At 41.6% G+C, this 20592-nt stretch overlaps 1 protein-coding gene across 1 annotated transcript in view; it reads left to right on the top strand.

Annotated features, from left to right (window-relative positions):
• The window catches only part of CSNK2A1 (casein kinase 2 alpha 1), a 98693-nt gene that overhangs the window by 20230 nt on the left and 57871 nt on the right, over positions 1-20592 (top strand). Inside the window, 5 exon segments of the mRNA XM_053700347.1 lie at positions 13073-13245; positions 15554-15665; positions 15826-15879; positions 15881-15933; positions 16020-16071. Coding sequence (XP_053556322.1) covers positions 13145-13245; positions 15554-15665; positions 15826-15879; positions 15881-15933; positions 16020-16071 — 372 coding nt within the window. The 5' untranslated portion in view covers positions 13073-13144.

The raw sequence follows: 20592 nt of genomic DNA, 5'->3' as shown, positions 1-20592 counted from the left end.
AGCGCGGACTTGCCACCAGCATTGAGACTGCTCTATTCCACAAAGCCTGCTGGAGGGAGCGCATTAATAGCGTGTTCTTGCTAGACTTGTGCTATTATGTCCTGAAAAACCCTTTAACGACCAGTGACATACAGGGTACATTGTGGTCATTAAGGGGTTAAATCCTGGTCAGCTGACGTGACTTCAAAGTCTAAATTACTCAACATTCCTTTCAAGGGGCAGACCTTATTCGGGCCTGGCTTGAAGGAAATTATTGCTGACATTACTGGGTGCAAGGGTCATACCCTTCCTCAGGACAGGGCCAAATCAAAGGCCAAACAGTCTAATTTTCGTGCCTTTCGAAATTTCAAGGCAGGAGCAGCATCAACTTCCTCCGCTTCAAAACAAGAGGGAACTGTTGCTCATTCCAGACAGGCCTGGAAACCTAACCAGTCCTGGAACAAGGGCAAACAGGCCAGAAATCCTGCTGCTGCCCCCAAGACAGCATGAAGGAACGGCCCCCTATCCGGAAACGGATCTAGTGGGGGGGCAGACTTCTCTCTTCGCCCAGGCGTGGGCAAGAGATGTTCAGGATCCCTGGGCGTTGGAGATCATATCTCAGGGATATCTTCTGGACTTCAAAGCTTCTCCTCCACAAGGGAGATTTCATCTTTCAAGGTTATCAGCAAACCAGATAAAGAAAGAGGCATTCCTAAGCTGTGTGCAAGACCTCCTAGTAATGGGAGTGATCCATCCAGTTACGCGGACGGGACAGGGGTTTTATTGAAATCTGTTTGTGGTTCCCAAGAAAGAGGGAACCTTCAGACCAATCTTGGATCTAAAGATCTTAAACAAATTCCTCAGAGTTCCATCATTCAAAATGGAAACTATTCAGACCATCCTACCCATGATCCAAGAAGGTCAGTACATGACCACAGTGGACTTAAAAGATGCCTATCTTCACATACCGATTCACAAAGATCATCATCGGTTCCTAAGGTTTGCCTTTCTAGACAGGCATTACCAATTTGTAGCTCTTCCCTTCGGGTTGGCCACAGCCCCGAGAATTTTTACAAAGGTTCTGGGCTCACTTCTGGCGGTTCTAAGACCGCGAGGCATAGCGGGGGCTCCATATCTAGACGACATCCTGATACAGGCATCAAGCTTTCAAATTGCCAAGGCTCATACAGAGATAGTTCTGGCATTTCTGAGGTCGCATGGGTGGAAAGTGAACGTGGAAAAGAGTTCTCTATCCCCACTCACAAGAGTCTCCTTCCTAGGGACTCTTATAGATTCTGTAGAGATGAAAATTTACCTGACGGAGTCCAGTTATCAAAACTTCTAAATGCTTGCCGTGGTCCTTCATTCTATTCCACGTCCGTCAGTGGCTCAGTGCATCAAAGTAATCGGCTTAATGGTAGCGGCAATGGAGATGGTGCCATTTGCGCGCCTGCATCTCAGACCGCTGCAATTATGCATGCTAAGTCAGTGGAATGGGGATTACTCAGATTTGTCCCCTCTACTAAATCTGGATCAAGAGACCAGAGATTCTCTTCTCTGGTGGCTATCTCGGGTCCATCTGTCCAAGGGTATGACCTTTCGCAGGCCAGATTGGACGATTGTAACAGATGCCAGCCTTCTAGGTTGTGGCGCAGTCTGGGACTCCCTGAAGGCTCAGGGATCGTGGACTCAGGAGGAGAAACTCCTCCCAATAAATATTCTGGAGTTAAGAGCAATATTCAATGCTCTTCTGGCTTGGCCTCAGTTAGCAACCCTGAGGTTCATCAGATTTCAGTCGGACAACATCACGACTGTGGCTTGCATCAACCATCAAGGGGGAACCAGGAGTTCCCTAGCGATGTTAGAAGTCTCAAAGATAATTCGCTGGGCAGAGTCTCACTCTTGCCACCTGTCAGCGATCCACATCCCAGGCGTAGAGAACTGGGAGGCGGATTTTCTAAGTCGTCAGACTTTTCATTCGGGGGAGTGGGAACTCCATCCGGAGGTGTTTGCTCAACTGATCCATCGTTGGGGCAAACCAGAACTGGATCTCATGGCGTCTCGCCAGAACGCCAAGCTTCCTTGTTACGGGTCCAGGTCCAGGGACCCGGGAGTGACGCTGATAGATGCTCTAGCAGCTCCTTGGTTTTTCAACCTGGCTTACGTGTTTCCACAGTTTCCTCTGCTCCCTCGACTGATTGCCAAAATCAAGCAGGAGAGAGCATCGGTGATTCTGATAGCGCCTGCGTGGCCACGCAGGACCTGGTATGCAGACCTAGTGGACATGTCATCCTTTCCACCATGGACTCTGCCTCTGAGGCAGGACCTTCTAATACAAGGTCCCTTCAATCATCCAAATCTAATTTCTCTGAGACTGACTGCATGGAGATTGAACGCTTGATTCTATCAAGGCGTGGCTTCTCAGAGTCAGTCATTGATACCTTAATGCAGACACGAAAGCCTGTCACCAGGAAAATCTACCATAAGATATGGCGTAAATATCTTTATTGGTGTGAATCCAAGAATTACTCATATAGTAAGGTTAGGATTCCTAGGATATTGTCCTTTCTCCAAGAGGGTTTGGACAAAGGATTATCAGCTAGTTCTTTAAAAGGACAGATTTCTGCTCTGTCTATTCTTTTGCACAAGCGTCTGGCAGAGGTTCCAGACGTCCAGGCATTTTGTCAGGCTTTGGTTAGAATTAAGCCTGTGTTTAAAACTGTCGCTCCCCCGTGGAGCTTAAACTTGGTTCTTAAAGTTCTTCAAGGAGTTCCGTTTGAACCCCTTCATTCCATTGATATTAAACTTTTATCTTGGAAAGTTCTGTTTTTAATGGCTATTTCCTCGGCTCGAAGAGTCTCTGAGCTATCTGCCTACAATGTGATTCTCCTTATCTGATTTTTCATGCAGATAAGGTAGTTCTGCGTACCAAACCTGGGTTTTTACCTAAGGTGGTTTCTAACAAGAATATCAATCAAGAGATTGTTGTTCCATCATTGTGTCCTAATCCTTCTTCAAAGAAGGAACGTCTTTTTTACATAATCTGGACGTAGTCCGTGCCTTGAAGTTTTACTTACAAGCTACTAAAGATTTTCGTCAAACATCTTCCTGTTTGTCGTTTACTCTGGACAGAGGAGAGGTGTCAAAAAGCTTCGGCAACCTCTCTTTCCTTTTGGCTTCGGAGCATAATTCGCCTAGCCTATGAGACTGCTGGACAGCAGCCCCCTGAAAGGATTACAGCTCATTCTACTAGAGCTGTGGCTTCCACCTGGGCCTTTAAAAATGAGGCCTCTGTTGAACAGATTTGCATGGCTGCGACTTGGTCTTCGCTTCACACCTTTTCAAAATTTTACAAATTTGATACTTTTGCTTCTTCAGAGGCTGTTTGGGAGACAGGTTCTTCAGGCAGTGGTTCCTTCCGTTTAAGTTCCTGCCTTGGTCCCTCCCATCATCCGTGTACTTTAGCTTTGGTATTGGTATCCCACAAGTAATGGATGATCCGTGGACTGGATACACTTAACAAGAGAAAACATCATTTATGCTTACCTGATAAATTTATTTCTCTTGTAGTGTATCCAGTCCACGGCCCGCCCTGTCCTTTTTAAGGCAGGTCTAAATTTTAATAAAACTAGTCACCACTGCACCCTATGGTTTCTCCTTTCTCGTCTTGTTTCGTCGAATGACTGGATATGACAGTGAGGGGAGGAGCTATATAGCAGCTCTGCTGTGGGTGATCCTCTTGCAACTTCCTGTTGGGAAGGAGAATATCCCACAAGTAATTGGATGATCCGTGGACTGGATACACTACAAGAGAAATAAATTTATCAGGAAGCATAAATTATGTTTTTTAGTAGCCAGACAGTTGGATGGAGATATATATATATATATATATATATATATATATATTATTATTATTATTATTATTATTATTATTATTATTATTATTATTATTATTATTATTAATTATTATTATTATTATTATTATTATTATTATTATTATTATTATTATTATTATTATTATTATTATTATTATTATTATTATTATTATTATTATTATTATTATTATTATTATTATTATTATTATTATTATTATTATTATTATTATTATTATTATTATTATTATTATTATTATTATTATTTATTATTATTATTATTATTATTATTATTATATTATTATTATTATTATATTATTATTATTATTATTATTATTATTATTATTATTATTATTATTATTATTATTATTATATTATTATTATTATTATTATTATTATTATTATTATTATATTATTATTATTATTATTATTATATTATTTTTATTATATTATTATTATTATTATTATTATTATTATTATTATATTATTATTTATTATTATTATTATTATTATTATTATTATTATTATTATTATTATTATTATTATTATTATTATTATTATTATTATTATTATTATTATTATTATTATTATTATTATTATTATTATTATTATTATTATTATTATTATTATTATTATTATTATTATTATTAATATTATTATTATTATTATTATTATTATTATTATTATTATTATTATTATTATTATTATTATTATTATTATTATTATTATTATTATTATTATTATTATTATTATTATTATTATTATTATTATTATTATCCAAAAAGTTAGGAGCCAGGGTTAAAATTCTATTGTCGAGCCCTGGTTTAGTGTATACGGTTATGACCCTGTAAGGCAGTGCTTCCAAACTGTGTGTCGGGACACACTAGTGTGTCGGCAGCCGTGTGTAGGTGTGTCCCTGCTTCAGCACAATTTTTTTTAAATTTAATTTTTTTTTACTTTTTTTTTTTTGGTTTCTGACTTTCCGCCTGCCTGCATATCACATGGTTGACACATGATTGATACCTGGTTAAGATCATCTTAACCAATTGGGCGCAGCTGAGTGGGAACTGAAACTATTCCCATTGGCGGGACATTGGCTCCTGACTGCACGTGTAGTCTCCTTAATTGGCTTGTGACTGCACGTGTAGTCAGTGAGTGGGATAGCAGTGTGTTTGCAGCGCGGGCAGTAGTCAGTAGGGCTCACGGAGGTCTGTAGGGCGGCAGCTTTAAACGCTGAGCTGAAGTCAGAGGGTTTTTTTTTGCAGCTAGCTCCCAGTAGTGCATTGTTTTCCTGCTCTTGATATATGAATAGGAAGTGGAAGCTTAAAAATGCTTGATGATGAAATGCTAGTGTCTTTATCAAATATTCCACCAAATATTCAGAAATTGTGTTCATCCCATCAATCTCATACATCCCATTAAAATAGTAAGTAGCTATTGGCGTTATTAAACTTTTTTTTAAGTCTTGCACATACATACTGTTACTTGTAAATACATATTATTATTATTATTATTATTACCGTAATTTATGTATGTGTCCGTATATTTTAAAAACAAGTTAGTTTTAACCTCCTTTTTGCTAGTACAACTGAATTAATTACTGTGTCGCGAAATTATGTAGGTCTAAAAAGTGTGTCAACCAACATGAAAAGTTTGGAAAGCTCTGCTGTAAGGCGTGAGCTGTTTGTAATTATTTGAGAGCATTAAAGGGACGTTAAACACCTTTTTGTTATAAAAAAAAATTTGCTTTGGTCCTGCATTCCCTAGAGGTGGAAAAGCAAAATCTGTAACCTATTTTTTTTTAAAAAAAAAAAAAAAAGCTGCAAATTGTTTAAATCGGCTATTTGATGTGTGATTTTTGTCTATTGTGAGGGACAAGGCACAATTTTACACAAGCAATAGATATTTAATGTCCTTTAAAATGTGGAAAATTTGATAGGTTATTTTGCATCATTGTTTGACTTGAATTGGGTCCTGATCCTTGATGTTGGTTCTACTAGTTTCTCTTTGATTTATAGGGCCCCATGTACTAAAAGCGCGTGGTGGGCAAGGTTCTGGGCAAGTGTGTAATGCTGCCCCCTTCTCTGTTGCGACCAATCACGTGAGAGAAGATTCCTGTCAATCGCCCTGTGTGAGTGTTCCGCTGCTGCTTACATTGCAGGAAGCAGCCTTGCAACAGCTCTGAAGTAGCTTATGCTGCTAAGTACATTGAGCCCATAGTGTTACTAGGGGATCCTTTTTTGACTACTGAAATTGATCGTTGAATGCTCCTGATCTTGTAATTACTTGGGGCTAGCAGCATAGTACTTTTTCTGTGCTCCTCTTATAGGTTATAAGAGATCTCCCCCCCCCCCTCCTTTTTTTTTTTTTTTTCTTTTTCCCCCCATCAAGATTTTTTGAATATTCTGGCTTGTTATGGGAGTGTACAGTTTTTTGCGACTGCTGAGCTCGTTTGTAGACTTTAGAAGGTTGATAAGGTAAATCCTATTCAATCATATCACTTAGTATATAGCTTGCAAAGTGTGGCGCAGATGCCTACTTCTAGTTATTCAAATCCCAGTTTCAGTCTGGAACAATTACGAGTATGAATAATCTGTTTTATTTATAGGTAGATATTCTCTCAAAAAATGTTTGTCTCCTACATCAAATGCTTTGAAAAAGTATTATATACATTTTAAAATGTCTTGAATTTGATGTTTTTCTTTCTCTCGGTCTAACCTAGAAATTTAGTAATAAAAAAGGGTGCATTGTAATAAAAAAATGCTTTGCAGGACTAGGAAAGGCTAGGGGGTGGGTTTGAAAAAAATCTGAGACGGTCGTCAATCCACTGGCTTGCTTTGCAGCCACTACTGCATATATGACTGTTTACTTCAAACAGCACGTTGCTCTGGATGCACTGTTAAGGAAAAACTTACACAGTGCAGCAGATCACAGCTCTGTTTAAAGAGAACAGCCTAATGTGGAAGCAGTGCTGCAAAGTTAAAGCACTAACAGTTCCTGTTCTTCTCTGCAGGACATAATGCATTTTCTGCGAAGGCCTCTCAGATCCTGCATGTTCTGCCTTGGGGGGAAACGGGTACCGTCTTTTAGAGTTAAATTACAGGAAACGCAGCAAAAAAAAGTGCATTGTAATGTTTGTACAATTATGCATGTAATTAAGCATTTTATGGGATATTGAATTTTTGAGGATTAATGTCCATTTAAAAGTGTAATGCTGGTGCTCTTTCCTTGTTCTTGCATCCACACCTTTTCCTGCTTTAACAAAATTTTTTTTTTCTTTCTGTTATGTGTGATCAGTCCACGGGTCATCATTACTTCTGGGATATAACTCCTCCCCAACAGGAAATGCAAGAGGATTCACCCAGCCAGGAGCTGCATATAGCTCCTCCCCTCTACGTCAGTCTCCAGTCATTCTCTTGCACACCCTAACGACTAGATAGGGATGTGTGAGAGGACTATGGTGATTATACTTAGTTTTTATGACTTCAATCAAAAGTTTGTTATTTTACAATAGCACCGGAGCGTGTTATTACTTCTCTGGCAGAGTTTGAGGAAGAATCTACCAGAAGTTTTTTACTATGATTTTAACCGGAGTAGTTAAGATCATATTGCTGTTCTCGGCCATTCTGAGGGAGGTAAAAGCTTCAGATCAGGGGACAGCGGGCAGGATGAATCTGCATTGAGGGTATGTAGCAGTTTTTATTTTCTGAATGGAATTGATGAGAAAATCCTGCCATACCGTTATAATGTCAGTTATGTATACACTTCAGTATTCTGGGGATGGTATTTCACCGGAACTACTCTGTTAAAAAGTCACTAATCCTTTTAATAAGTATTTATCATGTTAAACGTTTTTGCTGGAATGTAGGAATCGTTTACATTTCTGAGTGGTACTGAGTGAATAATATTTGGGCATTATTTCCACTTGGCAGTTTGTTTGGATTTAATTATGACAGTTTCGTTTCTCTTCACTGCTGTGTGTGAGGGGAGGGGCCGTTTGTGGCGCTCTTTGCTACGCATCAAAAAATTCCAGTCAGTTACTCTTATATTTCCTGCATGATCCGGTTCATCTCTGACAGATCTCAGGGGTCTTCAAACTTCTTTAGAGGGAGGTAGATTCTCTCAGCAGAGCTGTGAGGAATTTTTATTGACCTGTGAATAAAAACGTTGCTCTGTAATTTTTTATGTCAAATTTAATTATTGTTATTTTTCTAATGGGAACAACCTTTGCTAAAAGTTGTGTTTGTTTTTTTAAAGTTTGATGCTATGACTGGTTTTTCAGTTCATTATTTCAACTGTCATTTAATCATTTAATCATTTAATCGTTTAGTACCTCTTTGAGCACAGTACGTTTTTTGCTAAAAAAGATTATAACCAAGTTGCAAGTTTATTGCTAGTGTGTTAAACATGTCTGACTCAGAAGATATCAGTGTCATTTGTTCCAATTGCCAAGGGTTGGAGCCCAATAGAAATTTATGTACTAACTGTATTGATGCTACTTTGAATAAAAGTCAATCTGTACAAATTTGAAACAAATTTTCACCAAACAGCGAGGGGAGAGTTATGCCGACTAACTCGCCTCACGCGGCAGTACCTGCATCTCCTGCCCGGGAGGTGCGTGATATTATGGCGGCCTAGTACATCTGGCGGCCATTACAGATAACTTTACAAGATATGGCTACAGTTATGACTGAAGTTTTGTCTAAATTACCAGAACTAAGAGGCAAGCGTGATCACTCTGGGGTGTGAGAACAGAGTGCGCTGACAATACTAGGGCCATGTCTGATACTGCGTCACAGCTTGCAGGAGCATGAGGACGGAGAGCTTCATTCTGTAGGGTGACGGTTCTGATCCAAACAGATTGGATTCAGATATTTCAAATTTAAATTTTAAATTGGAGAACCTTCCGTGTATTACTAGGGGAGGTCTTAGCAGCTCTCAATGATTGTAACACACGTTGCAATACCAGAGAAACTGTGTAGGTTGGATAAATACTTTGCTGGTACCCAGCCGGGCGATTACTGACGTTTTTCCTATACCTAAGAGACTAACTGAAATAGTTACTAAGGAGTGGGATAGACCCGGTGTGCCGTTTTCACCCCATCCAATATTTAGAAAAGATGTTTCCAATAGACGCCACCAACTCGGGACTTATGGCAAACGGTCCCTAAGGTGGAGGAGCAGTTTCTACTTTAGCTAAGCGTACCACTATCCCGGTGGAGGATAGCTGTGCTTTTTCAGATCCAATGGATAAAAAATTAGAGGGTTACCTTAAGAAAATGTTTGTTCAACAAGGTTTTATATTGCAACCCCTTGCATGTATCGCGCCGATTACGGCTGCGGCAGCATTTTGGATTGAGTCTCTGGAAGAGAACCTTAGTTCATCTACGCTAGACGACATTACGGACAGGCTTAGAGTCCTTAAACTAGCTAATTCATTCATTTCGGAGGCCGTAGTACATTTAACCAAACTTACGGCTAAGAACTCAGGATTCGCCATACAGGCACGTAGGGCGCTGTGGCTAAAATCCTGGTCAGCTGATGTAACTTCTAAGTCCAAATTACTTAATATACCTTTCAAGGGGCAGTCTTTATTTGGGCCCGGTTTGAAAGAAATTATCGCTGACATTACAGGAGGTAAGGGCCACGCCCTACCTCAAGACAAAGCCAAAGCTAAGGCTAGACAGTCTAATTTTCGTCCCTTTCGGAATTTCAAAACAGGAGCAGCATCAACCTCCACTGCACCAAAACAGGAAGGAGCTGTTGCTCGTTACAGACAAGGCTGGAAGCCTAACCAGTCCTGGAACAAGGGCAAGCAGGCCAGGAAACCTGCTGCTGCCCCAAAGACAGCATGAACCGAGGAGCCCCCGATCCGGGACCGGATCTAGTGGGGGGCAGACTTTCTCTCTTCGCCCAGGCCTGGGCAAGAGATGTTCAGGATCCCTGGGCGCTAGAGATCATATCTCAGGGATACCTTCTAGACTTCAAATTATCTCCCCCAAGAGGGAGATTTCATCTGTCAAGGTTGTCAACAAACCAGATAAAGAAGAAGCGTTTCTACGCTGTGTACAAGATCTATTATTAATGGGAGTGATCCATCCGGTTCCGCGGGTCGGAACAAGGACAAGGGTTCTACTCAAACCTGTTTGTGGTTCCCAAAAAAGAGGGAACTTTCAGGCCAATCTTAGATTTAAAGATTCTAAACAAATTCCTAAGAGTTCCATCGTTCAAAATGGAAACTATTCGGACAATCTTACCCATGATCCAAAAGGGTCAGTACATGACCACAGTGGATTTAAAAGATGCTTACCTTCACATACCGATTCACAAAGATCATCACCGGTATCTAAGGTTTGCCTTCTTAGACAGGCACTACCAGTTTGTAGCTCTTCCATTCGGATTGGCTACGGCTCCAAGAATCTTCACAAAGGTTCTGGGTGCCCTTCTGGCGGTACTAAGACCGCGAGGGATTTCGGTAGCTCCGTACCTAGACGACATTCTGATACAAGCTTCAAGCTTTCAAACTGCCAAGTCTCATACAGAGTTAGTTCTGGCATTTCTAAGGTCGCATGGATGGAAAGTGAACGAAAAGAAGAGTTCTCTTTTCCTCTCACAAGAGTTCCATTCTTGGGGACTCTTATAGATTCTGTAGAAATGAAGATTTACCTGACAGAAGACAGGTTAACAAAGCTTCAAAATGCATGCCGTGTCCTTCATTCCATTCAACACCCGTCAGTAGCTCAATGCATGGAGGTGATCGGCTTAATGGTAGCGGCAATGGACATAGTACCTTTTGCACGCCTACACCTCAGACCGCTGCAATTGTGCATGCTAAGTCAGTGGAATGGGGATTACTCAGATTTGTCCCCTACTCTGAATCTGATCAAGAGACCAGAAATTCTCTTCTATGGTGGCTTTATCGGCCACACCTGTCCAGGGGGATGCCATTCAGCAGGCCAGACTGGACAATTGTAACAACAGACGCCAGCCTACTAGGTTGGGGCGCTGTCCTGGAATTCTCTGAAGGCTCAGGGACTATGGAATCAGGAGGAGAGTCTCCTTCCAATAAACATTCTGGAATTGAGAGCAGTTCTCAATGCCCTTCTGGCTTGGCCCCAATTAACAACTCGGGGGTTCATCAGGTTTCAGTCGGACAACATCACGACTGTAGCTTACATCAACCATCAGGGAGGGACAAGAAGCTCCCTAGCAATGATGGAAGTATCAAAGATAATTCGCTGGGCAGAGTCTCACTCTTGCCACCTGTCAGCAATCCACATCCCGGGAGTGGAGAACTGGGAGGCGGATTTCTTGAGTCGCCAGACTTTTCATCCGGGGGAGTGGGAACTTCATCCGGAGGTCTTTGCCCAAAATACTTCGACGTTGGGGCAAACCAGAGATAGATCTCATGGCGTCTCGCCAGAACGCCAAACTTCCTCGCTACGGGTCCAGATCCAGGGATCCGGGGAGCGGTTCTGATAGATGCTTTGACAGCACCTTGGAACTTCGGATGGCTTATGTGTTTCCACCCTTCCCGCTGCTTCCTCGATTGATTGCCAAAATCAAACAGGAGAGAGCATCAGTGATTCTAATAGCGCCTGCATGGCCACGCAGGACTTGGTATGCAGATCTAGTGGACATGTCATCCTGTCCGCCTTGGTCTCTACCTCTAAGACAGGACCTTCTGATACAGGGTCCATTCAAACATCAAAATCTAACTTCTCTGAAGCTGACTGCTTGGAAATTGAACGCTTGATTTTATCAAAAACGTGGTTTTTCTGAGTCGGTTATTGATACCCTGATACAGGCTAGGAAGCCTGTTACCAGAAAGATTTACCATAAAATATGGCGTAAATACCCTATACTGGTGCGGAATCCAAAGGTTACTCCTGGAGTAAGGTTAGGATTCCTAGGATATTGTCCTTTTCTACAAGAAGGTTTAGAAAAGAGGTTTATCAGGCTAGTCATTAAAGGGACAGATTTCAGCTCTGTCCATCTTGTTACACCAGGCGTCTGTCAGAAAATTCCAGACGTCCAGGCCTTTTGTCAGGCTTTAGCTAGGATCAAGCCTGTGTTTTTAAAGCTGTTGCTCCGCCATGGAGTTTAAACTTAGTTCTTAACGTTTTACAGGGTGTTCCGTTTGAACCCCTTCATTCCATTGATATAAAATTGTTATCTTGGAAAGTTCTGTTTTTAATGGCTATTTCCTCGGCTCGAAGAGTCTCTGAGTTATCAGCCTTACATTGTGATTCTCCTTATCTGATTTTCACTCAGACAAGGTAGTTCTGCGTACTAAACCTGGGTTCTTACCTAAGGTAGTCACTTAACAGAATATCAATCAAGAGATTGTTGTTCCATCCTTGTGTCCAAATCCTTCTTCAAAGAAGGAACGTCTTCTACACAATCTGGATGTAGTTCGTGCCCTCAAGTTCTACTTGCAGGCAACTAAAGATTTTCGCCAAACTTCTTCCCTGTTTGTCGTTTATTCTGGACAGAGGAGAGGTCAAAAAGCTTCTGCTACCTCTCTCTCTTTTTGGCTTCGTAGCATAATACGTTTAGCCTATGAGACTCGCTGGACAGCAGCCTCCTGAAAGAATTACAGCTCATTCCACTAGAGCTGTGGCTTCCACTTGGGCCTTTAAGAATGAGGCCTCTGTTGAACAGATTTGCAAGGCTGCAACTTGGTCTTCGCTTCATACTTTTCCAAATTTTACAAATTTGACACTTTTGCTTCTTCGGAGGCTATTTTTGGGAGAAAGGTTCTTCAGGCAGTGGTTCCTTCTGTATAATGAGCCTGCCTATCCCTCCCCGTCATCCGTGTACTTTTGCTTTGGTATTGGTATCCCAGAAGTAATGATGACCCGTGGACTGATCACACATAACAGAAGAAAACATAATTTATGCTTACCTGATAAATTCCTTTCTTCTGTTGTGTGATCAGTCCACGGCCCGCCCTGTTTTTAAGGCAGGTAAATATTTTTTAAATTATAACTCCAGTCACCACTTCACCCTTGGTTACTCCTTTCTCGTTGATTCTTTGGTCGAATGACTGGGGACTGACGTAGAGGGGAGGAGCTATATGCAGCTCTGCTGGGTGAATCCTCTTGCATTTCCTGTTGGGGAGGAGTTATATCCCAGAAGTAATGATGACCCGTGACCTGATCACACAACAGAAGAAAGGAATTTATCAGGTAAGCATAATTATGTTTTCTTCCCTTTAGTGACAAATTCCTGTCTGCTTCCTACCGTTCGTGGCTTTTCAATTTCTATCTGTGGCCGCCAACTGCTCAGCTATGTCGGGACCTGTGCCAAGTCGGGCCCGTGTATACACGGATGTGAACACACACAGACCCCGTGAATATTGGGACTATGAATCACACGTGGTAGAATGGGGGTGAGTAATAAACAAGTACTTTTCTAGCATTTTTCAGTTATACTTGGTTTATTTTATCTTCTATAAAATACATCTTCTGTTAGAAGGGAAAAAAACATAAGTAGAATTGGGTACAATATTTTGAATTAAAGGGACATAATACTCATATGCTATCAACTGTAACTGTAAAAAGCACAAGAAAATATAACCTGAGCGCATCTATGTAATAAAATATATTTTGCCTCAATTTCTTCAGCTCACCAGTTATTGCTGTGTAAATAGTTATTCTCCAGCTGTGAGTTAGATAAAAAAATAGCCCATCAGCAGTGCTGAAGTAATGCTTTGCCTTTGCTGTGATCTCATGAGATTTCATAGAACTTAAACTGAATAGGAAAATAACATTACTGTCTGCACATGACACATGCACACTCCCTAGCAAGTACTGGGACAAGCATCCTGCTTAGTCTTTACAGTGGGGTGTGTATACTTAGGACAGTTGAGGTAAAATATCTTCCCTTTTTTACATGGTGATCAGGTGATATTTTCTAGTAGGCTTTTTACAGCTATGCTGCATCACTTTCATGTGCTTCATCATTTGGGTATCATGGCTCTTTAAGGTGGTGTCACTGGCTCCTAGAATTTTACACCTGGCTCCTAACTTTTTGGATTATTCTCCATATATCTATACACACATACCACTGTTTGGCTCTTAACATATAGGAGCTAGTACGTATATTTAACAGATTTGTTGACCCCTGCCCTGTAAATATGTGAGTACTGGGTAAGTAGAGGTACATAAGTTACAGTATCTCACAAAACTGAGTACACCCCTCACATTTTTGTAAATATTTTATTATATCTTTTCATGTGACAACACTGAAGAAATTACACTTTGCTACAATGTAAAGTAGTGAGTGTATTGCCTGTATAACAGTGTACATTTGCTGTTCCCTCAAAATAACTCAACACAGCCATTAATGTCTAAACTGTTAGCAACAAAAGGGAGTACACCCCTAAGTGGAAATGTCCAAATTGGGCCCAGTTAGCCATTTACCCTCCCTGGTGTCATGTGACTCGTTAGTGTTAAAAGGTCTCAGGTGTAAATGGGGAGCAGTTATGTTAAATTTGGTGTTATTGCTCTAACTCTCTCTCATACTGGTCATTGGAAGTTCAACATGGCACCTCATGGCAAAGAACTCTCTCTCTCTCAAGGTTCTGAAAAAAAGAATTGTTGCTCTACATAAAGATGGCCTAGGCTATAAGAAGATTGCCAAGACCCTGAAACTGAGCTGCAGCACAGTGGGCAAGACCATACAGCGGTTTCCCAGGACAGGTTCCACTCAGAACAGGCCTCGCCATGGTCGACCAAAGAAGATGATTGAACGTGCTCAGCATCATATCCAGAGGTTGTCTTTGGGAAATAGACGTCTGAGTGCTGCCAGCATCGCTGCATTGTTTGAAGAGGTGGGGGGTCAGCCTGTCAGTGCTCAGACTATACGCCGCACACTGCATGACTGTCGTCCTATAAGGAAGCCTCTTCTAAAGATGCACAAGAAAGCCCGCAAACAGTTTGCTGAAGACAGCAGACTGACATGGATTACTGGAACCATGTCCTGTGGTCAGATGAGAACAAGATAAACTAATTTGGTTCAGATGGTGTCAAGCGTGTGTGGTGGCAACCAGGTGAGGAGTACAAAGACAAGTGTGTTTTGCCTACAGTCAAGCATGGTGGTGGGGTTGTCATCTGGACCTTCATGAGTGCTGCCGGCACTGGGGAGCTACAGTTCATTGAGGGAACCATGAATGCTAACGTACTGTGACATACTGAAGCAGAGCATAATCCCCCCCCCCCCTCCCTTTGGAGACTGGGCCGCAGGGCAGTATTCCAACATAACAACCCTAAACACACCTCCAGCTCTGAACTCCATGCCCAAGAGGGTTAAGGCAGTGCTGGAAAATTATGGTGGCCACACAAAATATTAACACTTTTGGGCCCAATTTGGACATTTCCACTTCGAGGTGTACTTGCTTTTGTTGCCAATGATTTAGACATTAATGGCTGTGTTGAGTTATTTTGAAGGGACAGCAAATTTACACTGTTATACAGGCTGTACACTCATTACTTTACATTGTAGCAAAGTGTAATTTCTTCGGTGTTGTCACATGAAGATATAAAATATTTACAAAAATGTGAGTGGTGCACTCACTTTTGTTAGATACTGTAGATGTGTTGAGTTATACTTTGATGGGACTATTTAAATATGTAACAAATGTTCAAAGATGTGCAAAATGTGTGAATGCTTTTTTAGTGACTCTTTCTTGTCTACAGAAACCAGGATGATTATCAGCTTGTGAGAAAGCTAGGTCGAGGCAAATATAGTGAAGTCTTTGAAGCCATTAATATCACAAATAATGAGAAGGTGGTTGTGAAAATTCTAAAGGTGAGCAGCTTCAATTATAGCTCTGTTTCTGTAAATTGCTATGGGCAAAAACAAACTTGGCCATTGCTGTGTCCCATGATTATGAGGAGTTAAGTGTTAATGATTTCTGGGTGTCATGCACTTTGCAGCTTTTCTCACAACTCTTCCCATTTATTTTTAGCCTGTGAAGAAGAAGAAAATTAAGCGTGAGATCAAGATTCTGGAAAACTTGCGGGGGAGGGCCAAACATCATTACTCTTGCAGACATAGTAAAAGACCCAGTGGTTAAGCAGGTGGGCCAGCTTATATAAGTTAACATGGTGTGTGGAAGCCACGAGGAGCCATTCCTTTATTTGCTATCTTATTTCTCTTCAGTCCCCGGACGCCGGCTCTGGTTTTCGAACATGTGAACAATACAGATTTCAAGGTGAAGTACCGAAATGTTTTATCTTATATTACACACTCACACTGTCTTTTACAAGATATGACGAGTCCACGGATTTCATCCTTACTGGGATTACGGCTCCTGGTCCAGCAGGAGGAGGCAAAGAGCAAAACAGCAGATATATATATATATATATATATATATATAATATATATATATATATATATATAATATTATATATATATATATATTTTATATTATATATATATATATATATATATATATATATAATATATTATATATATATATATATATTATATATATTATATACTATATATATCTCCTCCCTCCCACTCCAGTCACTCTTTGCCTGTGTTAGTGATAGGAAGAGGTAAAGTGAGGTGTTAGTTTAGATTCTTCAGTCAAGAAGTTTATTTTAAAATGGTGCCAGTGAGTACTATTTTTCTCAGGGAGAAATCGTCAGTCAACTTCCCAGAGGAGTGGAGAACATTTTATTTTCTGCCCTGATGTTGATGATCTTAGCAAACATTATCTAAGATCCTGCTGGTTCCCACATAGCGGTTGAAGGTAGTGTAAAGAAACATCTTCAGTGTGGAGAACCGTGTTATGCTGCAATCAGCATTGAGGTGTGTTCAGTCATTTGCTTCTGGGGAGACTAGATACATCAGAACAGGCTGACATTATTCCCAGTACTGGGGAGGGGTAATCGGTATGCACTATATAAATGGAAATGGGTGTGCCTGGAATTCCCTTTTATTTTGATTATTTATCAGTGTGTTTGTGCAGTGACTATTGTGTTTGCTTATGTTGTGTGGACTGACGCTGGGAGATGAGGTTTGCTTCTTAAGGGCTGTCGTTATTTATATTCCTTATAACTGGCTTTGGGGGGTGTGTATAAGAGGGGCACATGGCGTTTTTTTTTTTAGTTATTTGAGTGGGAAACCGACATGTTTCTTCTTCCCATGCGGGGTCTCAGTACGGCTCGAGTTACACCCACGGTGGGCGGGGCCTAGTTTCGCGCACTCAGCCGCGCAGTAATCATCCAGATCGGATGCAGGGTCCTGGGCTCCGGTGTGGCCTAAGTCAGTTGTGCACATAGGGGTACAAAGAAGCTTGGGAGCGCTGCTCACGGAAGATCAGTGTTGTCAGGGGGCAGGTAGGCGCCGCAGCAGGGCTGTGGCGGAGGTTCAAGTGTCTGGAGTGTGATAAAATTTGTATATAGAATAACTGAACAAATGAAGCAGTATTAAGTTAGTTTGTGCACATATGGGCACTGTTTATCGCTGCAAAGTTGTTACACTGCTAGCAGAATTTTCTTTGTTTTTTTTTTAGTTAAAGGCGCAGTAGTTTTTTTTTTTTTTTTTTTTATTTGGCTATATGATTGGACTAAAAGGTTAAATATATCAAGTAAAGAACAACTTTTATTGCTGGTCTGTTTAACATGTCTGAACTTCAGGAAAGTACTAATTGTTCTATGTGTTTAGATGCCAATGTGGAACCCCCCTCTTACTTTTTGTCCCTCATGTACTGAAAGGGCCTTACAATGTAAAGAACAGAATTTCTTTAATGCAAGTATGTCTAAGGATGCATCTCAGACTGATGAGAATCAGGGTATGCCACTACTTTCTCCCCAAGCGTCACAACCTTTTAACACCCACCCAAGCGACGCCATGTTCTTCAACCGCGTCCACTTCATTTACTCTGCAGGATATGGCTGCAGTTATGTCATCTAACCTTAGAGGTTTTATCTAAGTTGCCAGTGTTTCAGGGCAAACGCAGCAGGACAGAAGCCACTCTGATTCCTGCGACTTCTGATACTTTGATGGCTATTTCTGATGTACCCTCACAGGGATCTGATTTGGGGGGTAGAGAACTCCTGTCTGAGGGGAAACTTTCCGACTTGGGAAGTGTGTTGCCTCAAACGGACTCTGACATCATGTCCTTCCGATTTAAGCTTTAAAACCTCCGCCTGTCACTTCGGGAGGTTTGAGCAACTCTGGATGACTGACTCTATTGTGGTACCATCAGAGAAATTGTCTAAGATGGACAAATACTTAAAGGTGCCTTGCTTACTCTGTTTTTCCGGTTCCTAAGAGAATCTTGGCAATTATTACGCAGGAATGGGATAAGACCGGGTATCCAGTTCTCACCTTCTCCCTAATTTTAAGAAAATGTATCCAATAGCTGACACTGTTCACGACTCTTGGCAAACAGTCCCTAAGGTGGAGGGAGCTATATCTACCCTGGCTAAGCGTACAACTATTCCTATTGAGGACAGTTGTGCTTTCAAAGATCCTATTGATAAAAAGTTGGAGGGTCTTCCTGAAAGTTATTTATTCATCAGGGTTTTCTTTTACAACCGACGGCCTGTATTGTACCAGTTACAACTGCGGCGGCCTTTTGGTTTGACGCCTCTTAAGACTAAGACTCATTTAGAGGAAATTTTAGATAGAATTAAGGCTCTTAAGTTGGCTAATTCTTTTATTACGGATGCCGCCTTTCAGATTGCTGAATTGGCGGCTATGCGGGATTTAACATTTTAGCGTGTAGAGCGTTATGGTTAAAATCTTGGTCTGCTGATGTGTCATCTAAGTCAAAGCTTTTGGCTATTCCTTTCAAAGGAAAGACCCTATTCGGTCCTGACTTGAAGGAATTCATTTCTGACATTACGGGAGGTAAGGGTCATCTCCTACCTCAGGATAAAGCAGCTAAACTGAGGGGTAAACAGAATAATTTCGGAATTTCAAAGTAGTCCCCTCTCCTCCGCTAAACAGGAAGGGAATTTTGCTCAAAGCCAAGTACATCTGGAGACCCCCAACCAGGCTTGGAACAAAAAAACAACCCAAGAAGCCCGCTGCTAGCTCCCAAGACAGCATGAAGGGGCTGCCCCCGATCCGGGACCAGATCTAGTAGGGGGCAGACTTACTCTCTTTACCCAGGCTTGGATAAGAGATGTTCAGGACCCCTGGACACTGGAAATCGTCTCCCAAGGGTATCAACTGGAATTCAGAAATTTTCTGCCAAGGGGGAGGTTTCTTCTTTTACGATTGTCTGTCTGTAGACCAGATAAAGAGAGGCGTTCTTACATTGTGCAAAAGACTCTCTACTATGGGAGTAATTCGTCCCGTTCAATATAGGGGCAGGGGTTTTACTCAAATCTTTTTGTGGTACCCAAAAAAAGAGGGCATGTTTTGACCCATTTTAGATCTCAAGAGTCTAAACAAGTTTCTCAGAGTTCCATCTTTCAAGATGGAGACTATTCGGACAATTCCTGCCATTGATCCAGGAGGGTCAATATGACTACCCTTGGACTTGAAGGTTGCATATCTTCATATTCCTATCCACAAGGATCATCACCAGTTCCTAAGGTTTGCCTTCCTGGATAAACATTTTCAGTTCGTGGCTCTTCCCTTCGGGTTGGCCACAGCACCCAGGATCTTCACGGAGGTTCTAGGGTCTCTTCTGGGGGTTCTCAAGCCGTGGGCCATTGCAGTGGCGCCTTATCTGGACGATATTCTGATCCAGGCGTCTTACCAACTGACAATCTTATACAGACATGGTTCTGTCCTTTCTGAGGACTCACGGGTGGAAGGTGAATCTAGAAAAGAGTTCACTAATTCCACAGACAAGGGTTCCTTTCTTGGGAACTCTAATAGATTCTATATCCATGAAAATTTTCTTGACGGAAGTTAGAAAGTTAGATTCTTAATACTCCAATCCTCGACCATCAGTGGCTCAGTGCATGGAGGTGATTGGATTGATGGTGGCGGCAATGGACATCATTCCATTTGCTCGCTTTCATCTCAGACCACTACAGCTGTGCATGCTCAGGCAGTGGAATGGAGATTATGCAAATTTGTCTCCTCAGATAGATCTGGATCAGGAGACAAGAGACTCTTTGGTGGTTGTCGCCGGATCATCTGTCCCAAGGTACGTGCTTCCGCAGACCCTCTTGGGTGATAGTGACAACGGACGCCAGTCTCCTAGGCTGGGGTGCAGTCTGGAATTCCCTGAAGGCTCAGGGGGTATGGACGCGGTCGGAGTCTCTTCTTCCAATCAATATTCTAGAATTAAGAGCAATATTCAATGCGCTTCAGACTTGGCCTCAGTTGACTTTGACCAAATTCATCCGATTTCAGTCGGACAACATCACGACTGTGGCTTACATCAATCATCAGGGAGGAACAAGGAGTTCCTTAGAGATGACCGAAGTATCCAAGATAATTCGGTGGGCGGAAGCTCACTCTTATCTGTCAGCAATCCACATCCCAGGAGTGGACAACTGGGAAGCGGACTTTTTGAGCAGACAGACGTTTCATTTGGGGGAATGGGAACTCCATCCGGAGGTCTTGCCGCTCTGATCCTCAAATGGGGCAGACTGGAGTTGGATCTTATGGCATCCCGTCAGAATGCCAAACTCCCAAGATACGAATCCAGATCCAGGGATCCTAAGGCCGAACTGATGCCTTGGCAGTTCCTTGGTCGTTCAACCTAGCTTATGTGTTTCACTGTTTGCTCTCCTTCCCGTGTGATTGCTCGGAT

The sequence above is a fragment of the Bombina bombina genome, chromosome 1 (assembly GCF_027579735.1).
Source record: "Bombina bombina isolate aBomBom1 chromosome 1, aBomBom1.pri, whole genome shotgun sequence".
NCBI lineage: Eukaryota > Metazoa > Chordata > Amphibia > Anura > Bombinatoridae > Bombina > Bombina bombina.
Note: the sequence above shows the minus strand (reverse complement) of the source record. Positions and strands in the feature narration are given on the sequence as shown.